The sequence below is a fragment of the Thalassophryne amazonica genome, chromosome 21, assembly GCF_902500255.1.
Source record: "Thalassophryne amazonica chromosome 21, fThaAma1.1, whole genome shotgun sequence".
Lineage (NCBI taxonomy): Eukaryota > Metazoa > Chordata > Actinopteri > Batrachoidiformes > Batrachoididae > Thalassophryne > Thalassophryne amazonica.
Window position 1 is genome coordinate 980,534 of NC_047123.1, and position 21,154 is coordinate 1,001,687.

The following is a 21,154-nucleotide window of genomic DNA, read 5'->3' on the forward strand; positions in this document are numbered from 1 at the left end:
TTACACGGATTCAGTCTTAAAAAGCCCATTTAGAGTGAAGACCAAGTGCTCACACATTTGAATCTTAACCTTTGGATGCATAAATAAAAATCAAAAACATTTATGGAGAAAACATAATCAGTGACTGACCTGGTCCACGCCATCACTACTTCTCCTTTTTTCCTGATGACGTTCTTCGCAGAGAGACTGTTGGGGGACTGGGACTCCAACACCTTGTTTGCTTTTCTGGAGTTAGAAGCCACTTTTTCCTCGTTCTTTACCCGCTTTGCCTTTGACTGTGATTGGTGTTTCTTTCGTTTTCCATGTTTCTTACGGTCTTTTTCTGGAGTGCTGCTTACATCTTCTGCAATGGTCAGACTTCTATCCGACTCACTCAGTTCCTCTTTGAATGACTCTGCAGTTTGTGATACTAATCCTCCAGATCTTTGCGTTCTTTCACAGCTTTCAGGACCATTATGTGGGATAGTATCTGACGTAGCTTTAAAGGGACTGACTGTTCCCTTTGAGCGACCTTTTAGAGAGGTCATGTCTTCGTGTCTGTGGTGCTCGTTTTCTTGTTTTTGATTTATAGGGTCGCTATTGTCTGTTTCTGCAGCAGAATCCACCCCCTTCACCATTGATGGAAAACAAGTAGAGCTGTCAACACTCCTGTCCAAACTGTGCTCGACTGGAGTCCTTCTGGATGGTCTGGTCCTGTTCAGGAGCAAAGGCAATTTCTTTGTCTCCTCAGAAACACCTTGTTGGGTTGGCAGATCTTTTGTTTTGAGGTGGCATGGATCTTCACCGGTGGCAGCCTGACAGACCTGAGAGCTTTGACAAATGTTCTGCAGACTGGTCTCAGATGGTAGACTTTTAGAGAGACTCTCATGTTTCTGAGACTTGTCAGATAAAACTGGTTCCTTATTTGTCAACTTTTCTTCGATGTGTTGCTGGCAGTCTTCTGTTAGTGTTTGGTTTAAACTGTTATCAGCGGTGAGGGAGGTGTCTGTCTGCCGAATCTTCACAATGAAGTGATCATTGGACTTTTCCATCACTAGTAACTGCATGGGTAAGTCGGGCTTAAACAGGAACGGTGTGACAGCTGGTTCAGAGGCAGCACTGCTGGTTGTGGAACTGGAGCTGGAAATGTCTGTGTCCAGGGCCAGATGGATGTCCTGCTCTGTGGCGTCTTCTTCATCCAGCAGGGCGTCCTCACTAATGTGTGCACTGATGACGCTGTTTGGAGTCGACAGTGTGTTCACGGTGGACGGCTGCAAGAAGCTCAGGTGGCTGTCAGACTTAAGGGGTGATGGAATCGTGAGAGACACGGCCAGATCTTCAGCTAGAATGGAGTAAGTCCTCTGTGAAACCAAACTGGACTGCACCATCACTCTACTTTCTGATGGAAGTTCTAACAAGCAATTCTCATCAAATAACGCTGGATTCAGCACCTCCTGCTCTTTGAACTGGGAGGACTGCATTTTACGAGGTGAAATACTGGACCAAGCAGCAACCAGTTTGGAAGGACTCTCAAATTTGAGTGGAGACAGAATTTTCAGTGGAGAGTCACATTTATTAGGAGTGGTAATGCTGTGTAATCTTTCTGTAGATAAAGCGTCCTTCGGAGTACTGAGAGTCCAACCGGGGTTGTCGCCGCTGTTTTCTAGTAAGTCGGCTCCTTGCAACAGACACTTGAAGATTTCACCCATTTGAGAGTCTCTCACGAGGTTGAACGTTAAACTGGAAGCTTGCTGTTCCGTCAGTATTTCAAAGTCAGTTTTGTCAAGAGAAGAGCCACTTTGGGAGGCAGCCACAGAAACCTGACTCAGCTTCTCAGGAGTTTTGGGAGGAATGAAGTCAACCACAGACTTTGAGTTCACACAGTTTGGAGGATTTGGCTCAGTGCTCTTGTCCTTTTCCACCTGGCTCATTCTGATACCCTTTCCTCTGCTTCCGAGGCCCGTCTTAAAAGAAGCAACAGAAAACGATTTGATTCCGTTTAGTCTGGTTGGAGTTGATGGTGCAACCTTCTTTCCACACTGAGATTTTGGTGCAGATGCCCGCTTTGATTCTTTCTCCTTTGCACCAAGCTTCTTGTCTTCAGTCTGAACTTTGACCTGTTTGCAAACAGTCCTCAGCGTCGCTCGAATGTCCTTCAACAAGTAGTCAACTTGAGCATCAACAAAATCCCACAACTTCTGCTTCAGATCAACTGCTTGCTGATCAAAGATGCGCCTAATGATGCCATTGTTTGACACGGTGTTGAAGACGGTGGTAATCATCTTCTTCAGTTTGGTTTTCAGCTCAACAGCCTGACTGCAGATTTGACCAAAATGGGCTCCATCCACAAATTCTAAAAAGGACTGCTGGAAGTTCTCCATCATGCCGTAGAAACTCTTCTTGGGAAAGGTTTTATGAAGCTTCATGTACTTTTTTCGAAACTCTGTGCGAACCAACTTGAACGTTTCCATGACTTCATCGATGGTGGAAAAAGAGGCTTTTGTGGCTGCAGGGCAAACAGTTTTAAAACGACTTTTACCACTGGGACTTCTTGACGATGTGCCGGCTGAATCATGCGCACGCCTTTCTTCACTTTTCTTCTTGGAAAGTTTTGACACCGTTTTAGGACTCGGGTGGTTTTTGACAGGTCGTTCCATCTTTGGTCTTTTGGTTGGAGGAACTGGAGAAGCTGTTGTTGGCTCATCGCTTTCACTTACAATCTCCCCCTCTTCCAGATCAGTGTCTGAGAGACTTGCAGGCACGTTGGACACTTGGTCTGCAGACCCATGTTTGGTAGGAGAACATGGACATTTGTTTTCTTTGTTTACATCCAGCTTCTTTGAACTGGCCTCAACAGCTGAAACACAGAAATCTGCCCAGAAAAAAACAGAAACGTTATAAAACAGCATCGAGATCAGCTACAAGTCCAAAACAGAAAGGGGTGGGACAGTAACAAAAAGGCATTTTTTTTAATTAAAAAAAGAGAAAAAGTAGCAATTCTTACATTTAATTTGCTTTTGTTTCATTTCATAGCAAACGTGATGAACCAAAGATATTTCATGTTTTTTGGGGGGGGGTTTCTGGGTAACTTACCTTCAAAAGTTGAGACTCCAAAGCATTTAACACTTTGACATGTTGTAATTCCTTCTCACAACACGTAAAAGACATTCTGGCACTGAGGACACCAAACGATGAAGTGTTTCAGGTGTTATTTCTGCAAACATGTCTTAAGGTGTCCAACAGTACGGGGACAGGCCAGTCCAGCACCCGTACACTCTTCTTCTGCAGCCATGCTTTTGTAATGTCTGCAGAATGTGGTTTTTGTTTCATTAGTTGTTCATGAGTAAAACCATGAGTGAAAAGTGTGCTGAGTTTCATGTCTCCTGCTTGCTGTCTGTCTTTTTGCACATGGAATGTAAAGGTTTTTTGGGGGGGGCAACAGAAGCCGGCCTGCTCCACTCTCTTCTGCTGGGGGAGGACTGCGCTCACAGCTGCCTGACTATTGCTAACATGTATGAGTTTGACCGTTAAGTTTTATTCATTATGCCAGCAAAAAAAAAAAAAAAAAACACTGGACTGAAAGCTAGCAGAACTAAATTTGACAGAAGCTAAATGGTCTGCTGATGGTTTTCAAAATTAGCTGAAAAGCTAATACACTAACAAAAAAGCTGGCTTCACTAATTAGCGGTTAGCAGAACTGTGCCCACCACTGGTACCTGGCACTGACAGGTGAAATGTGGGCGGTACTCTGATGTCACCGTCATCACCGGAGTGACAGCGCACACTGACAATGGCACAGAACCCAGTCAGGCTGGAATTTTATTAATGCCTCCAACAAAAACTAACACCAAGAGAATAATGAAAACTGATGCAAAAGATGAAAAGAAAAAAAAAAGGTAATAGTTTTGGCTCAGATCTGCACCCAGGGACGGCTTGTTCCTGAGGGTGACGCACTGCCAAACAGAAAAAGGAAGGTTTTTTTTTTCTGTTCCTTTCCACCCCGTTGCAGTGGTTATCAGTGTTCCAGAACATTTGATCTGCCTCTGAATGTCGTTGTCCAGTCAGGTTTTGCCTGTTCTGGGTTGAAACCGAATTACCACAGACTCTCTGGCAAAATCCATATTTTTCATAAAACGGGGCTTTCAGTCTAATCTCTATGTTCTCCGGGTTACGCGTTTACATCATACGCAACTGTGGAAAGAGCGGGATGTGGCGTCCATTAACACTACGCTCAAAACCCCGGAGCAGCTCGGCGCCTCGGACTCTGAGATTAAGAAGTGAATTTACTGAGAAGACGTGGAGGGTGCAGGGTTGGGGTTCCTCTCTGCCGGTGAGTGCGTTACGTCACACAAACCATTTATTATCATTTATTTTATTATGGCTGACAAAATAACATTAATTCATATTAATTAATTACAGCACCTATAACTCTAGTTTTTTTTTAAATCATGATTAATTGCACTTTGAGCCGTTGTGTTTCAATGTCCTTGACTTGGTCTGTAGATAAAGTGTTTTTCAGAGTAATAACTGGGTTAGATGTCTGTGCTTTTGGACTTTTTTTCTTGTCACAGTTCAAACAACACCAGATCAGACATTTTTAGTTGTTTTAAATAGCAGCAAGAAAACGGTGCGATCACAGGTTAGTTAATGTGGTTAAACAGCCTCGTTAATGTTTCCTCCTGCTGAACGAGTACACACAGGTAACAAAAAAAAAGTCCCTTTGGCTGCTCTCTCATTCACACTCAGGGTCGCCACAGCAAAACCAAGGTAGATCTGCATGTTGAATTGGCACAAGTTTTACGCCGGACATGGAGAAACGTGGCAGGGGTGGTATTTGAATCAGGAACCTTCCACACCGAAGCCAAGTGCACTAACCACTTGGCCACCACCCCCGCGAGTACACACAGGTAAAGTACACGTTAAATAGTTTTCACACCAAAGTTAACTCTCACTGTTTTATCTCAAATGTTGGAGTTTGTTCCATTAAGCCTGGGTTCCACCGAATAAGGAGCCACCCATGGATGTGTCAGTGATTATTCAAGGAGTGACCCACGTTTTCATCTATCACGTATCTGCTATGAAGGTGCCTCTATGTGCCTCTCTGTACCCCGCATGTGCCACATATCGGCCTCTAGTGAACCATGACCAGCCTGTCATTAGAGCCTTGAATGGCTCCCATCAGCCACGCTAAGCCACCTTGTGCCGTGATAGCGCCATGATAACTCCATGTTGTTGCACGTTTAGGCATGAGTTTGGTCCAAACCTCCAGCCCTCCCACACCTGGTCCCTCTAAAGTGTGGGTTTTCAATTCACAGATTCACAGCAGCATTTAAAGATGTCACATTTATTAGATGTCACTGGTTATTCTTCTATCCATTTTGATGGTTGTTTTTCGTTTTCTTCCACGCGTTTGTTTTTTTGTTTTTTTTGTCCATTTTAAAGCATTGGAGATCATTGTAGATGAACAGCCTATAATTTTTTGCACCTGCGTATACGTTTTCACCTCTCCAATCAACTTTTTAATCAAACTATGCTGTTCTTCTGAACAATGTCTTGAACGTCCAATTTTCCTCAGGCTTTCAAAGAGAAAAGCATGTTCAACAGGTGCTGGCTTCATCCTTAAATAGGGGACACCTGATTCACACCTGTTTGTTCCACAAAACTGACAAACTCACTGACTGAATGCCACACTACTATTATTGTGAACACCCCCTTTTCTACTTTTTTTTTTTTTACTAATAGCCCAATTTCATAGCCTTAAGAGTGTGCATATCATGAATGCTTGGTCTTGTTGGATTTGTGAGAATCTACTGAATCTACTGGTACCTTGTTTCCCATGTAACAATAAGAAATATACTCAAAACCTGGATTAATCTTTTTAGTCACATAGCACTACTATTATTCTGAACACTACTGTATATATATATATATATATATATATATATATATATATATATATATATATATATATATATATATTTCTTTATTTCTTCTGCAGTTTACAAGTCACCGTGATACAACTTCTAACTTTGTGTTATGTCTTCAAAATTGCTCTTCTGCGCGCTCTACTTCTGTGTTGCTGCACAGCTCTGCACTGATTTTAGCGGCTTCACTGGAGTTATTTCTTCCACGGCTTTAAACACACATCCACTTTCACGCAGTCATCCAAATTTTAACTTTGTGTTTGTCCAATATTGAATGAAAATCACTTTTGTGAGCCGGCGTTCTGCCTAAATGCTCCTTTGGAGCGTGATGAGTCACTGTGTCAGTGCGCACACACAGCAGAGCTCATATATATTAACAAGATATAAAATCAACCATAGACATACTTTTACAGCTAGGATCTGTTTTATAAAGCTATACAAACATTAAAAATAGTTACCTTAAGCTGTTCAAAATACATTCCACATGGAGCAGGAAAGAGGAAAAAAGCATCCAGATGAAACAGTCCTCTGAAGTGATTAGAGGTGTTTTCACCATCCAAGGTTTGGCAGAAAATGATTAATCCTACAAAAAAATTATTTTATATACAGCATCTGGAGCACACAGAGCAGGTGGAATTGTGTGTGCAAGAGGGCAGCCGCTCCAAAAACAGCCTCTCAGGTCCTGTGTAGCTGCCAGGCGCACGGATAATGGGCTTTTAGCAGCCTCGTAAGCACCACACACACACACCTCTAAGTCATTGCAGTAACTCGTACACAAACTGCGCCACGCTGTTGTTGCTAAATTTTGAACTTCTTGAAATTAGCGCCACGCTCAGAGAGGAGCTTTGTTAACTGAAGTTAATGTGTAAGATCCACTCAGAGCCACTCCCACCATAGTTGAAGAAACCCTCTCATAGCAAAGAAAACATGCTGCTCATTATTCATCCTTCATTAATCGGTGGGACCCAGGCTTTAGTGATTGTTAATTAACAGCTTCACAGAGATCCAACAGTTTAAAAATCTTTGATTTATCATGTTTTTCATCCAAATTTTAAGTTGGAAGGAGATCTGAAACTGAAAATAGTCCACATTAAACTCCTGTTCGAACTAAGATCATTATTTACGGGTTCGGGTCCTGCTAAACCACTAATACTGTGATAATGCTGTGATACACGACAGTTACCATCTCAAACGTGAAAAAATCCTCTGATATTCATTTGAAATCCTAGTATCAGGTTACCTTTTTGAAGGCTTTTGACATGTGCCAGCTTGCTATGTCCGTGCAGGTGTCCTCGCTTGCCAAGACGCACCGGACTCCTCAGAGGACTGATGGCGTCAGGGATTTTCTTCAGACTGCACAGCATGCGCATCATGGAGTCTTCATCATGAAGCACTGGGACGGAGCTGGACGGCTCCACCTGCTTCTTCTCGTTCACCATGTGAGTCTTTCCAGGACTGAAGGTCTTCTTGGGCGCACTGAAAGCCACAAACTCCTCAGTGGTGCTGCTGACTTTTGACACGCCGATGCAGCCAGTGGAGGAGCTCGGCTCGGCCGCAGGACTGCTGCCCTCGTTAGTGTCTTCGTCTGTATTCGTTAAAAGACGTATTGCACTGGGGAGACTAATTCCTTCATGTGGAAATGACTCCAGACTGATTGTACTTGATACAGGATCTGCATCTTTGGGGCCACTTTGCGTGCTGACATCAGCAGAAGTGGATGAAGCAGGAAGACACGGCCCTTTTTGACCGTCTTGAGGTAGAACAGTTGGACAGAGTTGTTGACTTTCTGGTTTGGTGTCACCATCATCTTCAGAACCTGCAGGTTCTTTAGGACATAAACCACCAGCAAGTTGTGTGAAAGATTCCACTGGCAGCCTCAGTTGTTGGACAGTGTCGGTATTTGAGTCAACGGCTACGGGTTCCTCGCAGTCATCTTTCTGTAATAAGCTCCTCGTGTTTTCTGTCTGCTGAGGACTTGTGTCCTCTGGTTTTCCACATTCCACTGTCTGGGGGTCTGAGGTGAAGTTCATTTCGTCTTCGTGCTTTTCTAAGAGGCATGCATCTGTTGCTGTCGGTGATTCGGCGGTCCGCTGACAGACTGCAGTAAGCTCTGAAGTGCTCTTTTCTGAGGTACTTTGGACAGAATTTTCAGTGGACGTCTGATCAGTTGCAGTAGTGTCACTCTGGTTTTTGTCCTCCACCTGAATAACTTTCAGGGTGTCACACTTTACTGGATTGTCCTCTGAACTCGGAGTGTTGGAGACATTTGCAGAGTGACTTTCATCTACGACCTGTGGTCCAGCTTCCAAGTTGCCGATGTCCGTTTCGTCAACGACACACATATCTTCAAAGTCGGGCTGCACATCCTCGTCCTGCAGTCTGGATTCATCTTGCTGGTTGACAGGCTGCACTGGCTTCTTTGCTGGAGACAGCGTTAGATTTAGGGTTTCCATGAAGCACAGTTTCCTGTTTGTACTGTCTTTATCAGCAGGACTTGTTTTTTCAAATGATGCCTTCAGAATCTCAACAGAACCTTCCTGACTTTGCCTCTGGTCCATCTGTTTTGATCTCTTCTCACAGTCCCTGCTGGTCTCAGACGATGAGCTCTTCTTGTGTTTTTTGAACTTCTCTTCGCGTCTTCGCTCCCCCTTCCTATGATGAACCCTTGAAGAACCACCACCCTCCCTCTCTTTGGAGGACTCATGATGTCGTCCAGTGTGTTGTTTCCGGTCTCTGTGATGCTTTTCACGACTTCTGATTTTGTCTGGCTCTCGGTTGTAGCCATTTTTAGATGATTCTTTAGAGTCGTGCGTCCCATGTACAGCGTCTAATATGGACGTTTGAGATTTGTCACTTTGGTCTCGATTTCTTCCTTTTGTGTCAGCAGAAGAACGGACGGTGGTGTGAGGAACCTCTGCTGGTGGGCTTTTAGGTCTCTGTGATCGGTGATGACACTCAGCATTTAGGACATCCCTAGTTTTAAAGGACCTGGACTGGCATCTACTTCCTGTGTCTCTGTGAGACCTGTTAATCTCAGAGACACGACAGTGCTCCCTGGAATCACTTCTGTGTCTTCGGTCTGTTGACTCTTTCTGACCTTCTCTGTGCTTGGACTGTTTGTGATGAGCTGAAGATGTGCTGTCAGATTTCTCAACCGAGTGCTCACTCTGCCTGTCCGGGACTTTACTTTTTGAAGGATGATGAGAGGACAGTTTGGAAACTTTTATCTCAATGCCAGAGTCCCCGGGCTGGATGGGGGCATCGTTGCATTCTGTCCTGGACAACTGAGAAGGATTCCTTGGAGAAATGGTTGTACCAGGAGGTGGAGCAGAACTGGACAACAGAGGAGGACATTGTGTAGAATTTGGTGGTGGAGGAGATGGAGTAGAACTGGACAGCAGAGGAGGACATTGTGTAGAAGTTGGTGGTGGAGGAGGTGGAGGAGGAGAACTCAACAATGGTGGAGGAGGTTGCACTGAACATGATGGTGGTAGAAGAAGTATAGAACTTGAAAGTGATGGAGGAAGTGATCTCCTGCATGCAGAGGTGCAACTAGTAGAACTATTTATCCGAGAATGATGAGCGTGGCGAATTTTCTGTGACCTGTAGAAAAGTTTTACCAACTGGTTACTTTGTTACAGCACTCAAGCAGAAAATACAACATAAAGATTTCCACAGTTAATTTGTATTAAAATCAAAAATAACTGAATAAAATGATGCACGTACAGAAAAGGACCAAAAACATGATGAACCGATCCGTAGGAGGTGATGCAGACACATGTGGTTCTACTCTGTGCTTCATGTTTTGTGTCAGTTCTTCTGCGCATGCAGAGTGTGAGCCTGCGTGCACGCCCATACACAAACACAGTGGCCTCTGTAATGTGTCTCCAGCACCCCCTGCAGGCTAATTCTGGTTATGTAAAAACTTACTGCTGGTTCAGTCGTTGAATCTCTGCGTCTTTCCGCGTCACTTCCTGTCGAGCAGTTTGTAAAAGAGCAGAGATGTTCTTCTTAAGGCGATGGTTCTCCGTGTTCAGCCCCGTGTTCTACAAACAAGAAAAAAAGCAAAGCGTGTCGGCGCTTCCTGTTGTCGTGGTTCATGACGGTACCTTTGCTCCCTGCAGTGTTAAAGTGCATGTTTTAGTGAGGTACAAGTCAAAATATTTCTTTTGTCTGTTCCAGGTTTCTGCTCACATTAGGACTAATAAGAACTTCCACAGTCTGTAGATTTTAAGTTCACTGCAAAGCAGAGAGTACGGTAACAACCACGACTGTCTGTCTGTCCACAGTGATACCTTCAAAAGACAAAGACCAGGTGGACAAACTCTGTGGTCCATCCTTGCACAACAAATGTGGGTTTCTGAAATACAGGCTTATTCCAGTTAAAGGTCACCTGGAGACCTGAAGCCTATCCCAGCAGGTGAAAGGCAGCTTCACCCTGGAAAGGCCTCCCATCCGTGACACGGCCAGATTTTAGAAATCTCTTACAAAAATATTTAAAATCCATTCAGACGACATTACTCTAAAATGCACGAACAATCTGTCTGATCCCAACCAAGTGGGCCCATCTTCCACAGCACAAGCCGGGAGTACCAAAGTACCAGCCATCCAGAAATTACTTCCTGAGCAGTCACTACTATTTAGTGCTGAACAATCCAGTTCACCAAAAGAGAAGTACTCCAGAGGACCTAACAAAAAACAGACAAAAAAGCTACTCTTCAAATAAATGAACAATGTGATCATTTAAAGTCCTCTCCGGGAACCATCACCTTATCGTGGCCCCGATGACCCTGTGAGGGACCAGACTAAGAAGAGTTCTCAATGTCAACATGAAAAAATGAGAAAGAGGAAACATGACCCGGCCTCGCTGCGGGGGAAGGAGCCGAGCCTTGTGTGGGAGGTGGAGCAATACCAGTTAGATCTGGTGGGCCTCACCTCCACGCACATCCTCGACTCAGGAACTACTCTCCCTGATAGGAGTTGGACCTTATTCTTCTCTGGAGTTGCCCAGGGTGTGAGGTGCCGGGCGGGTGTGGGGATGCTCATGAGTCCCCGGCTGAGCACCACTACATTGGCGTTCACCCCGGTAGATGAGAGGGTCGCCTCCCTGTGCCTTCGGGTGGCTTGGGGGGCTCTGACCGTAGCTTGTGTGTGTGCACTGAAAAGCAGTTAGGAGTATTGGCAGCTTCTCTCCCCCTGCCATCCCCTCATTACCCCATCCCCGTAGAAACGGTGCCTGCTCCCAGACCACCAATAACCAGTAAAAATCTATTTAAGCATAAAAACCCAGACAGAGCTTTAATTCGTTTGAAAGCTTGACTCTTAGTCTTGTCCATCCAAATTGGAAGTCCCAAAAACCAGTTTATTTGTTATTATCTATCGTCCACCTGGTTGTTACTGTGAGTTTCTCTGTGAATTTTCAGACCTTTTGTCTGACTTAGTGCTTAGCTCAGATAAGATAATTATAGTGGACGATTTTAACATCCACACAGATGCTGAGAATGACAGCCTCAACACTGCATTTAATCTATTGTTAGACTCAGTTGGCTTTGCTCAAAATGTAAATGAGTCCACCCACCACTTTAATCATATCTTAGATCTTGTTCTGACTTATGGTATGGAAATTGAAGACTTAACAGTATTCCCTGAAAACTCCCTTCTGTCTGATCATTTCTTAATAACATTTACATTTACTCTGATGGACTACCCAGTAGTGGGGAATAAGTTTCATTACACTAGAAGTCTTTCAGAAAGCGCTGTAACTAGGTTTAAGGATATGATTCCTTCTTTATGTTCTCTAATGCCATATACCAACACAGGGCAGAGTAGCTACCTAAACTCTGTAAGTGAGATAGAGTATCTCGTCAGTAGTTTTACATCCTCATTGAAGACAACTTTGGATGCTGTAGCTCCTCTGAAAAAGAGAGCTTTAAATCAGAAGTGCCTGACTCCGTGGTATAACTCACAAACTCGCAGCTTAAAGCAGATAACCCGTAAGTTGGAGAGGAAATGGCGTCTCATTAATTTAGAAGATCTTCACTTAGCCTGGAAAAAGAGTCTGTTGCTCTATAAAAAAGCCCTCCGTAAAGCTAGGACATCTTACTACTCATCACTAATTGAAGAAAATAAGAACAACCCCAGGTTTCTTTTCAGCACTGTAGCCAGGCTGACAAAGAGTCAGAGCTCTATTGAGCCGAGTATTCCTTTAACTTTAGCTAGTAACGACTTCATGACTTTCTTTGCTAATAAAATTTTAACTATTAGAGAAAAATTACTCATAACCATCCCAAAGACGTATCGTTATCTTTGGCTGCTTTCAGTGATGCCGGTATTTGGTTAGACTCTTTCTCTCCGATTGTTCTGTCTGAGTTATTTTCATTAGTTACTTCATCCAAACCATCAACATGTCTATTAGACCCCATTCCTACCAGGCTGCTCAATGAAGCCCTACCATTATTTAATGCTTCGATCTTAAATATGATCAATCTATCTTTATTAGTTGGCTATGTACCACAGGCTTTTAAGGTGGCAGTAATTAAACCATTACTTAAAAAGCCATCACTTGACCCAGCTATCTTAGCTAATTATAGGCCAATCTCCAACCTTCCTTTTCTCTCAAAAATTCTTGAAAGGGTAGTTGTAAAACAGCTAAGTGATCATCTGCAGAGGAATGGTCTATTTGAAGAGTTTCAGTCAGGTTTTAGAATTCATCATAGTACAGAAACAGCATTAGTGAAGGTTACAAATGATCTTCTTATGGCCTCAGACAGTGGACTCATCTCTGTGCTTGTTCTGTTAGACCTCAGTGCTGCTTTTGATACTGTTGACCATAAAATTTTATTACAGAGATTAGAGCATGCCATAGGTATTAAAGGCACTGCGCTGCGGTGGTTTGAATCATATTTATCTAAAAGATTACAATTTGTTCATGTAAATGGGGAATCTTCTTCACAGACTAAGGTTAATTATGGAGTTCCACAAGGTTCTGTGCTAGGACCAATTTTATTCACTTTATACATGCTTCCCTTAAGCAGTATTATTAGACGGCATTGCTTAAATTTTCATTGTTACGCAGATGATACCCAGCTTTATCTATCCATGAAGCCAGAGGACACACACCAATTAGCTAAACTGCAGGATTGTCTTACAGACATAAAGACATGGATGACCTCTATTTTCCTGCTTTTAAACTCAGATAAAACTGAAGTTATTGTACTTGGCCCCACAAATCTTAGAAACATGGTGTCTAACCAGATCCTTACTCTGGATGGCATTACCCTGACCTCTAGTAATACTGTGAGAAATCTTGGAGTCATTTTTGATCAGGATATGTCATTCAAAGCGCATATTAAACAAATATGTAGGACTGCTTTTTTGCATTTACGCAATATCTCTAAAATTAGAAAGGTCTTGTCTCAGAGTGATGCTGAAAAACTAATTCATGCATTTATTTCCTCTAGGCTGGACTATTGTAATTCATTATTATCAGGTTGGCCTAAAAGTTCCCTGAAAAGCCTTCAGTTAATTCAAAATGCTGCAGCTAGAGTACTAACGGGGACTAGAAGGAGAGAGCATATCTCACCCATATTGGCCTCTCTTCATTGGCTTCCTGTTAATTCTAGAATAGAATTTAAAATTCTTCTTCTTACTTATAAGGTTTTGAATAATCAGGTCCCATCTTATCTTAGGGACCTCATAGTACCATATCACCCCAATAGAGCGCTTCGCTCTCAGACTGCAGGCTTACTTGTAGTTCCTAGGGTTTGTAAGAGTAGAATGGGAGGCAGAGCCTTCAGCTTTCAGGCTCCTCTCCTGTGGAACCAGCTCCCAATTCAGATCAGGGAGACAGACACCCTCTCTACTTTTAAGATTAGGCTTAAAACTTTCCTTTTTGCTAAAGCTTATAGTTAGGGCTGGATCAGGTGACCCTGAACCATCCCTTAGTTATGCTGCTATAGACTTAGACTGCTGGGGGGTTCCCATGATGCACTGAGTGTTTCTTTCTCTTTTTGCTCTGTATGCACCACTCTGCATTTAATCATTAGTGATTGATCTCTGCTCTCTTCCACAGCGTGTCTTTTTCCTGATTCTGTCCCTCAGCCCCAACCAGTCCCAGCAGAAGACTGCCCCTCCCTGAGCCTGGTTCTGCTGGAGGTTTCTTCCTGTTAAAAGGGAGTTTTTCCTTCCCACTGTCGCCAAGTGCTTGCTCACAGGGGGTCGTTTTGACCACTGGGGTTTTTACGGAATTATTGTATGGCCTTGCCTTACAATATAAAGCTGTTTGTTGTGATTTGGCGCTATATAAATAAAATTGACTGATTGATTGAGTATTCGGCCTTCTTGGAGTCCCTGAATAGAGTCATGTATGGCACATTGTTGGGGGACTCCAATGTTCTGCTGGAAGACTTCAATGCACATGTGGTCAATGACAAAGACACCTGGAGAGGAGTGATTGGGCAGAACGGCCTCTGCGATCTAAACTCGACTTCTGTGCTGGTCACGGACTGCCCATAACGAACATCATATTCGAACATAAGGATGCTCATAAGTGTACATGGTACCAGAGCACCCTAGACCAGAGATTGATGATTGATTGTGTGATCGTGTCATTTGATCTGAGGCCACACTTGGATGAAGAGAGTGGCAGAGCTGTCAACTGATCATCATCTGGTGGTGAGTTGCATGAAAGCTGAAGGCTCTGCCTCCCATTCTACTCTTACAAACCCTAGGAACTACAAGTAAGCCTGCAGTCTGAGAGCGAAGCGCTCTATTGGGGTGATATGGTACTATGAGGTCCCTAAGATAAGATGGGTCCTGATTATTCAAAAACCTTGTAAGTAAGAAGAAGAATTTTAAATTCTATTCTAGAATTAACAGGAAGCCAATGAAGAGAGGCCAATATGGGTGAGATATGCTCTCTCCTTCTAGTCCCCGTTAGAACTCTAGCTGCAGCATTTTGAATTAACTGAAGGCTTTTCAGGGAACTTTTAGGACAACCTGATAATAATGAATTACAATAGTCCAGCCTAGAGGAAATAAATGCATGAATTAGTTTTTCAGCATCACTCTGAGACAAGACCTTCCTAATTTTAGAGATATTGCGGAAATGCAAAAAAAAGCAGTCCTACATATTTGTTTAATATGCGCTTTGAATGACAAGTAATAATGGTTAATTACTGCCACCTTAAAAGCCTGTGGTACATAGCCAATTAATAAAGATAGATTGATCATATTTAAGATCGAAGCATTAAATAATGGTAGGGCTTCCTTGAGCAGCCTGGTAGGAATGGGGTCTAATAGACATGTTGATGGTTTGGAGGAAGTAACTAATGGAAATAACTCAGACAGAACAATCGGAGAGAAAGAGTCTAACCAAATACCGGCATCACTGAAAGCAGCCAAAGAGAACGATATGTCTTTGGGATGGTTATGAGTAATTTTTCTCTAACAGTTAAAATTTTATTAGCAAAGAAAGTCATGAAGTCATTACTAGTTAAAGTTAAAGGAATACTCGGCTCAATAGAGCTCTGACTCTTTGTCAGCCTGGCTACAGTGCTGAAAAGAAACCTGGGGTTGTTCTTATTTTCTTCAATTAGTGATGAGTAGTAAGATGTCCTAGCTTTACGGAGGGCTATTTTATAGAGCAACAGACTCTTTTTCCAGGCTAAGTGAAGATCTTCTAAATTAGTGAAATGCCATTTCCTCTCCAACGTACGGGTTATCTGCTTTAAGCTGCGAGTTTGTGAGTTATACCACGGAGTCAGGCACTTCTGATTTAAGGCTCTCTTTTTCAGAGGAGCTACAGCATCCAAAGTTGTCCTCAATGAGGATATAAAACTATTGACGAGATAATCTTTCTCACTCACAGAGTTTAGGTAGCTACTCTGCACTGTGTTGGTATATGGCATTGGAGAACATAAAGAAGGAATCATATCCTTAAACCTAGTTACAGCGCTTTCTGAAAGACTTCTACTATAAAGAAACTTATTCCCCACTGCTGGGTAGTCCATCAGAGTAAATGTAAATGTTATTAAGAAATGATCAGACAGAAGGGGGTTTTCAGGGAATACTGTTAAGTCTTCAATTTCCATACCATAAGTCAAAACAAGATCTAAGGTATGATTAAAGTGGTGGGTGGACTCATTTACATTTTGAGCAAAGCCAATCGAGTCTAACAATAGATTAAATGCAGTGTTGAGGCTGTCATTCTCAGCATCTGTGTGGATGTTAAAATCTGAGCTAAGCACTAAGTCAGACAAAAGGTCCGAAAATTCATAGAGAAACGACCAGGTGGACGATAGATAACAACAAATAAAACTGTTTTTTGAGACTTCCAATTTGGATGGACAAGACTAAGAGTCAAGCTTTCAAATGAATTAAAGCTCTGTCTGGGTTTTTGATTAATTAATAAGCTGGAGTGGAAGATTGCTGCTAATCCTCCGCCCCGTCCCGTGCTACGAGCATTCTGACAGTTAGTGTGACTCGGGGGTGTTGACTCATTTAAACTAACATATTCATCCTGCTGTAACCAGGTTTCTGTAAGGCAGAATAAATCAATATGTTGATCAATTATTATATCATTTACTAACAGGGACTTAGAAGAGAGAGACCTAATGTTTAATAGACCACATTTAACTGTTTTAGTCTGTGGTGCAGTTGAAGGTGCTATATTATTTTTTCTTTTTGAATTTTTATGCTTAAATAGATTTTTGCTGGTTATTGGTGGTCTGGGAGCAGGCACCATCTCTACGGGGACGGGGTAATGAGGGGATGGCAGGGGGAGAGAAGCTGCAGAGAGGTGTGTAAGACTACAACTCTGCTTCCTGGTCCCAACCCTGGATAGTCACGGTTTGGAGGATTTAAGAAAATTGGCCAGATTTCTAGAAATGAGAGCTGCTCCATCCAAAGTGCGATGGATGCCGTCTCTCCTAACAAGACCAGGTTTTCCCCAGAAGCTTTGCCAATTATCTAGGAAGCCCACCTCATTTTTTGGACACCACTCAGACAGCCAGCAATTCAAGGAGAACATGCGGCTAAACATGTCACTCCCGGTCCGATTGGGGAGGGGCCCAGAGAAAACTACAGAGTCCGACATTGTTTAACAAGGTTAACCATAGAGTGCCATATTGTTGTATTTCTTCATAACTGATGTAAATAAAGTCCAAGACATATTCAGTGACTTTGAAATGTTCATGTATCCATCCCCTGACTTGTCTGAAGAAAACTGGCAGTAAAACTGATTATTTACAGGTATTATACCAGAGGGGCTGATTACTTATACACCCCATCATCTTGGCTTTTATATTTTTAATTAATTTATATCAAGTTGTAGAGATTTGCTTTCAGTTTGAGTTAAGGAAGATAATTTTAGAAATTTTTATGTTGACAAGCCTGATTTATTTTTAGATTTGAAATGACAAAATAAATAAAAATGTGTGAAATACCAAGGGGCTGAATACTTTTGCAAGGCACTGTATGTGATAAATCCTCAAATATGTATAGGTTCTAATGGTTTTTACCCCTCGCTATCACCACTAAAGTTCCCTTGAGCAAGGCACACTGGCCGACATGCTGAATCCTGGTGTGGAGACATTTAACTGTTAAAACGATGTTATAAATCAACATTTCAGTCACTGACCAACAGGTGCACAATACTTTATGATCAACAAAGGAGAAACATGATGAAAATGATTTCAACAGCCAAAAAAAGAAAAAAAAATTTTTTTAAATCGAAATCGCAGACCTGCAACTTCATCTGCTCCAGTCGCCTGTGCAACTCCTTTATTTGATTTTGAGCTGCCTGGAATCTGGTCTTCAACTGAAAACAAACAAGAAAATAAGGGTGCATTGGAATTGCAAAATGTCCAACCAACAACAATGACAACAACTCCATAAAATAATAATAATAATAATAAAAATTCATGAATTAACTCATTCGCAGAACAGGAATGATCAAACACACAGCTAACTTGTGACATTTGCTCTGATTTTACATTAACAAAAAAAAGAATTCAAACAGTAAAAACAGGGAACATTTGGTTCTAGTCCTGAATGAAAACAAGGTGACCAATGTTTAAATAATTTAAAATAAAATAGTTAATTCTTCTATTATATTGCAATATGAACAGTACCAGTATAAAAATATAACGCAATGCTAAAGTACCCTCAGCTGTATGAGCATAAAAATATGAAATAGAATGGGACCCTTTGACCTCTTGAAATAGGTCAAGGTTAACCATCCTTGAACTTGTCCAAAGTCTGTGTCCCAAGAATGTTCCCTGTGATTTTGAAGAACCAGTAATAGGACTGGACTTATGCTGAGCACAGACAGACAGACGGACAGGCGCAAGGCCTTCGCAATACCTGATGGCCATATTTTGGCCTTGGGCAAACGCGCACACACGCACACACACACACACACACACACACACACACACACACACACACACACACACACACACACACACACACACACACACCTTCAACCACTTAACACAACAATTAAGGGTTGTGGGGGGCTGGAGCCAATCCCAGCAGTCATAGAGTGTGAGGTGGGTTCACCCTGGACAGGATGCCAGTCTGTCACAGGGCCACAAGCAAACAAACAAACACATTCACACCCACTCACAAACCTACAGACAATTTAATACGATAATATATAGAGACTTTTATTGTCATTATACATACATACATCGAAACTTGTCCTCTGCATGTAACCATCCTAAATAAAATTAGACACAATCCAACCACTAGCAGCAGTGTGCAGCCACAGCTCGGCGCCCAGGGACCAACTCCAGATGTAGAGACACTGCCTTGGTCAGGTGCAGAGAAAGGAGCAGACCCTAAATAAGCAGGTTTTTTTTTTATTATTATTGTGTGAGGAAACCCACGCAGACACGGGGAGGACATGCAAACTCCACACAGAAAGGGTGGGAAGTGATCCTTCCAACCTTCTTGCTGTGGGGCATCAGTACGAACCACTAAGTCACCGTGCCGCCAATAGCAAAAGTGCTGCTAAAAATAGAATTTGTCAGCAACAGGGAAAAGTAAGAAAAAAGAAAGAAAAAGTATTTCTGAGAGATTCTTTGAACCCTGATGTGTGTCAAGCCTGCAGCTGTTTGCTTTTAATGGGCTCCGTTCATGGAAATGCACAGATTATCCCCCCCCCCACACACACACACACTTTGATGTGAGTGACTCTTTCCGTTCTTGAACCCTGATGTGTGAAGCCTACGTCAGCCTGCCTTGAATGAAGTACACGGCGTATAGGACAGTCTACAGGTGGCAGAGGCTGTCTGCTTGTAACAGGCTCTGTCCACATCAAAGTACAGATGCACCCTCCTCCCCCCAACTTTATTTTTGAGATTTAAGCAGTAAGCACCTTAAAAACAATTTGAGTGATAATTAATGTGTCTCACACTATTATATACATTTTACAATTAATCTGCAGTTCATACATGTGCTGAACTGTGTGTGTGGCTTTTTTTTTGGGGGGGGGGGTGATCCGTAGACATCAAAGATGATCTACTTTTAAACTTTTAATGATGCAACCTGAAGTTTGTCTGATTGCTGTGGCGTCTCTGAACACAGCTGTCAAAGATCACATGACAGAATGTTTTCAGACGTTCAGTTCAGGGATAATCACAGAGCAGCTCAGCAGCCAACTGTCCAATTACTTCTGAGCCCAGAGAATTGTGTCTGCATCCATCAATCTGACACCTGTCAGTCAATCTGAATGTCAAGAATCTCAAGTTCAGGCTGACATCTCAAAGTCACTGTCTAATTACATATGGACCAAACACCATAACTCCTGCAAATTGTTAAAAAAAAAGAGAAAACTACAAAACAGCTGATTGGTGGAGAACTAGTGGGTTTATGTTGGGGGGGGGGGCACACGTGTGAACAGACCTCGGTGTAAGACGACTCTCTGCTCTGCTGTTCTTCTGTGACGATTTCTTCGTACAGATTCATGGACTCCCTCAGCTCAGAGTGCGGAGACGACTTCTCTGTAAGACATCAAAGGAAGATTAAAGGCTCAAAGACACCGCAAGGCCGAACAAGCAGATCCAGACTTCACCAGAACTAAAGTCCCAACATCCTGTAAAGAAACCATCTTCACCTGCAACATCCAGGTCTGCATAGATGTCCACCGAATCTTCATCATGAGCAGGACTCAACACTGTGTGTGTTAAAAATATGACACCAGAATTAATAAGACGACTGCAAACCAAAAACTGTCTGAAGTCACTCAGACATTAAAAACTGCTTCTGTAAAGCCGATAACAGCAGATTTTAACCAGACTTCCTCCCCACTCCATTGTGCACCAAACCTGGCACACACATGTTGGGAAGCCCAGCGAGGTCATCTAAAGGACAGGTAAAGGTCAAGGTCATTAGAATTTCTGATTTTCAACCTGACTTGGACCAAACATGTCGCACAGATGCTGGTGGATTGTTATTGTCCCAGCAAAATCAACCAAAAGTCAATCACCTGAGTGAAGGTCAAAGGCAATGAATTGTGTTACATTGACCAGAAAAGTTTCTCCTAAACAAAGTGACTGCATCCTTATTGATGCTACAACATCCCACCTGTGTCAAAGACCCACAGTCTGACTCAGATGGTGGCAGACAACCATCTCCTCAGCTGGACAATGCATTCTGAGGCCAGGTGAGACACAAAGTCTCTCCACTGGCTTTTCTGTCAAGAACAACATCTGAATCACACACAGTCAGACAGCCCCCCTCAGTAACCCCAACAAAACAACATCTGAATCACACACAGTCAGACAGCCCCCCTCAGTAACCCCATCAAAACAACATCTGAATCACACACAGTCAGACAGCCCCCCTCAGTAACCCCATCAAAACAACACCTGAATCACACACAGTCAGACAGCCCCCCTCAGTAACCCCATCAAAACAACATCTGAATCACACACAGTCAGACAGCCCCCCTCAGTAACCCCATCAAAACAACATCTGAATCACACACAGTCAGACAGCCCCCCTCAGTAACCCCAACAAAACAACATCTGAATCACACACAGTCAGACAGCCCCCCTCAGTAACTCCATCAAAACAACATCTGAATCACACACAGTCAGACAGCCCCCCTCAGTAACCCCAACAAAACAACATCTGAATCACACACAGTCAGACAGCCCCCCTCAGTAACCCCATCAAAACAACATCTGAATCACACACAGTCAGACAGCCCCCTCAGTAACCCCAACAAAACAACATCTGAATCA

At 42.8% G+C, this 21,154-nt stretch overlaps 1 protein-coding gene across 1 annotated transcript in view; it reads right to left on the reverse strand.

Annotated features, from left to right (window-relative positions):
* Nucleotides 1-21,154, reverse strand: part of casp8ap2 (caspase 8 associated protein 2) — a 35,107-nt gene that overhangs the window by 3,437 nt on the left and 10,516 nt on the right. The window contains exons 4-9 of the mRNA XM_034162236.1: nucleotides 20,023-20,082; nucleotides 19,812-19,909; nucleotides 17,647-17,721; nucleotides 9,834-9,949; nucleotides 7,144-9,506; nucleotides 130-2,851 (exon numbers count right to left, since the gene is read on the reverse strand). Of these exons, the coding sequence (XP_034018127.1) occupies nucleotides 130-2,851; nucleotides 7,144-9,506; nucleotides 9,834-9,949; nucleotides 17,647-17,721; nucleotides 19,812-19,909; nucleotides 20,023-20,082 (5,434 nt within the window). The remainder of the gene's footprint in view (nucleotides 1-129; nucleotides 2,852-7,143; nucleotides 9,507-9,833; nucleotides 9,950-17,646; nucleotides 17,722-19,811; nucleotides 19,910-20,022; nucleotides 20,083-21,154) is intronic.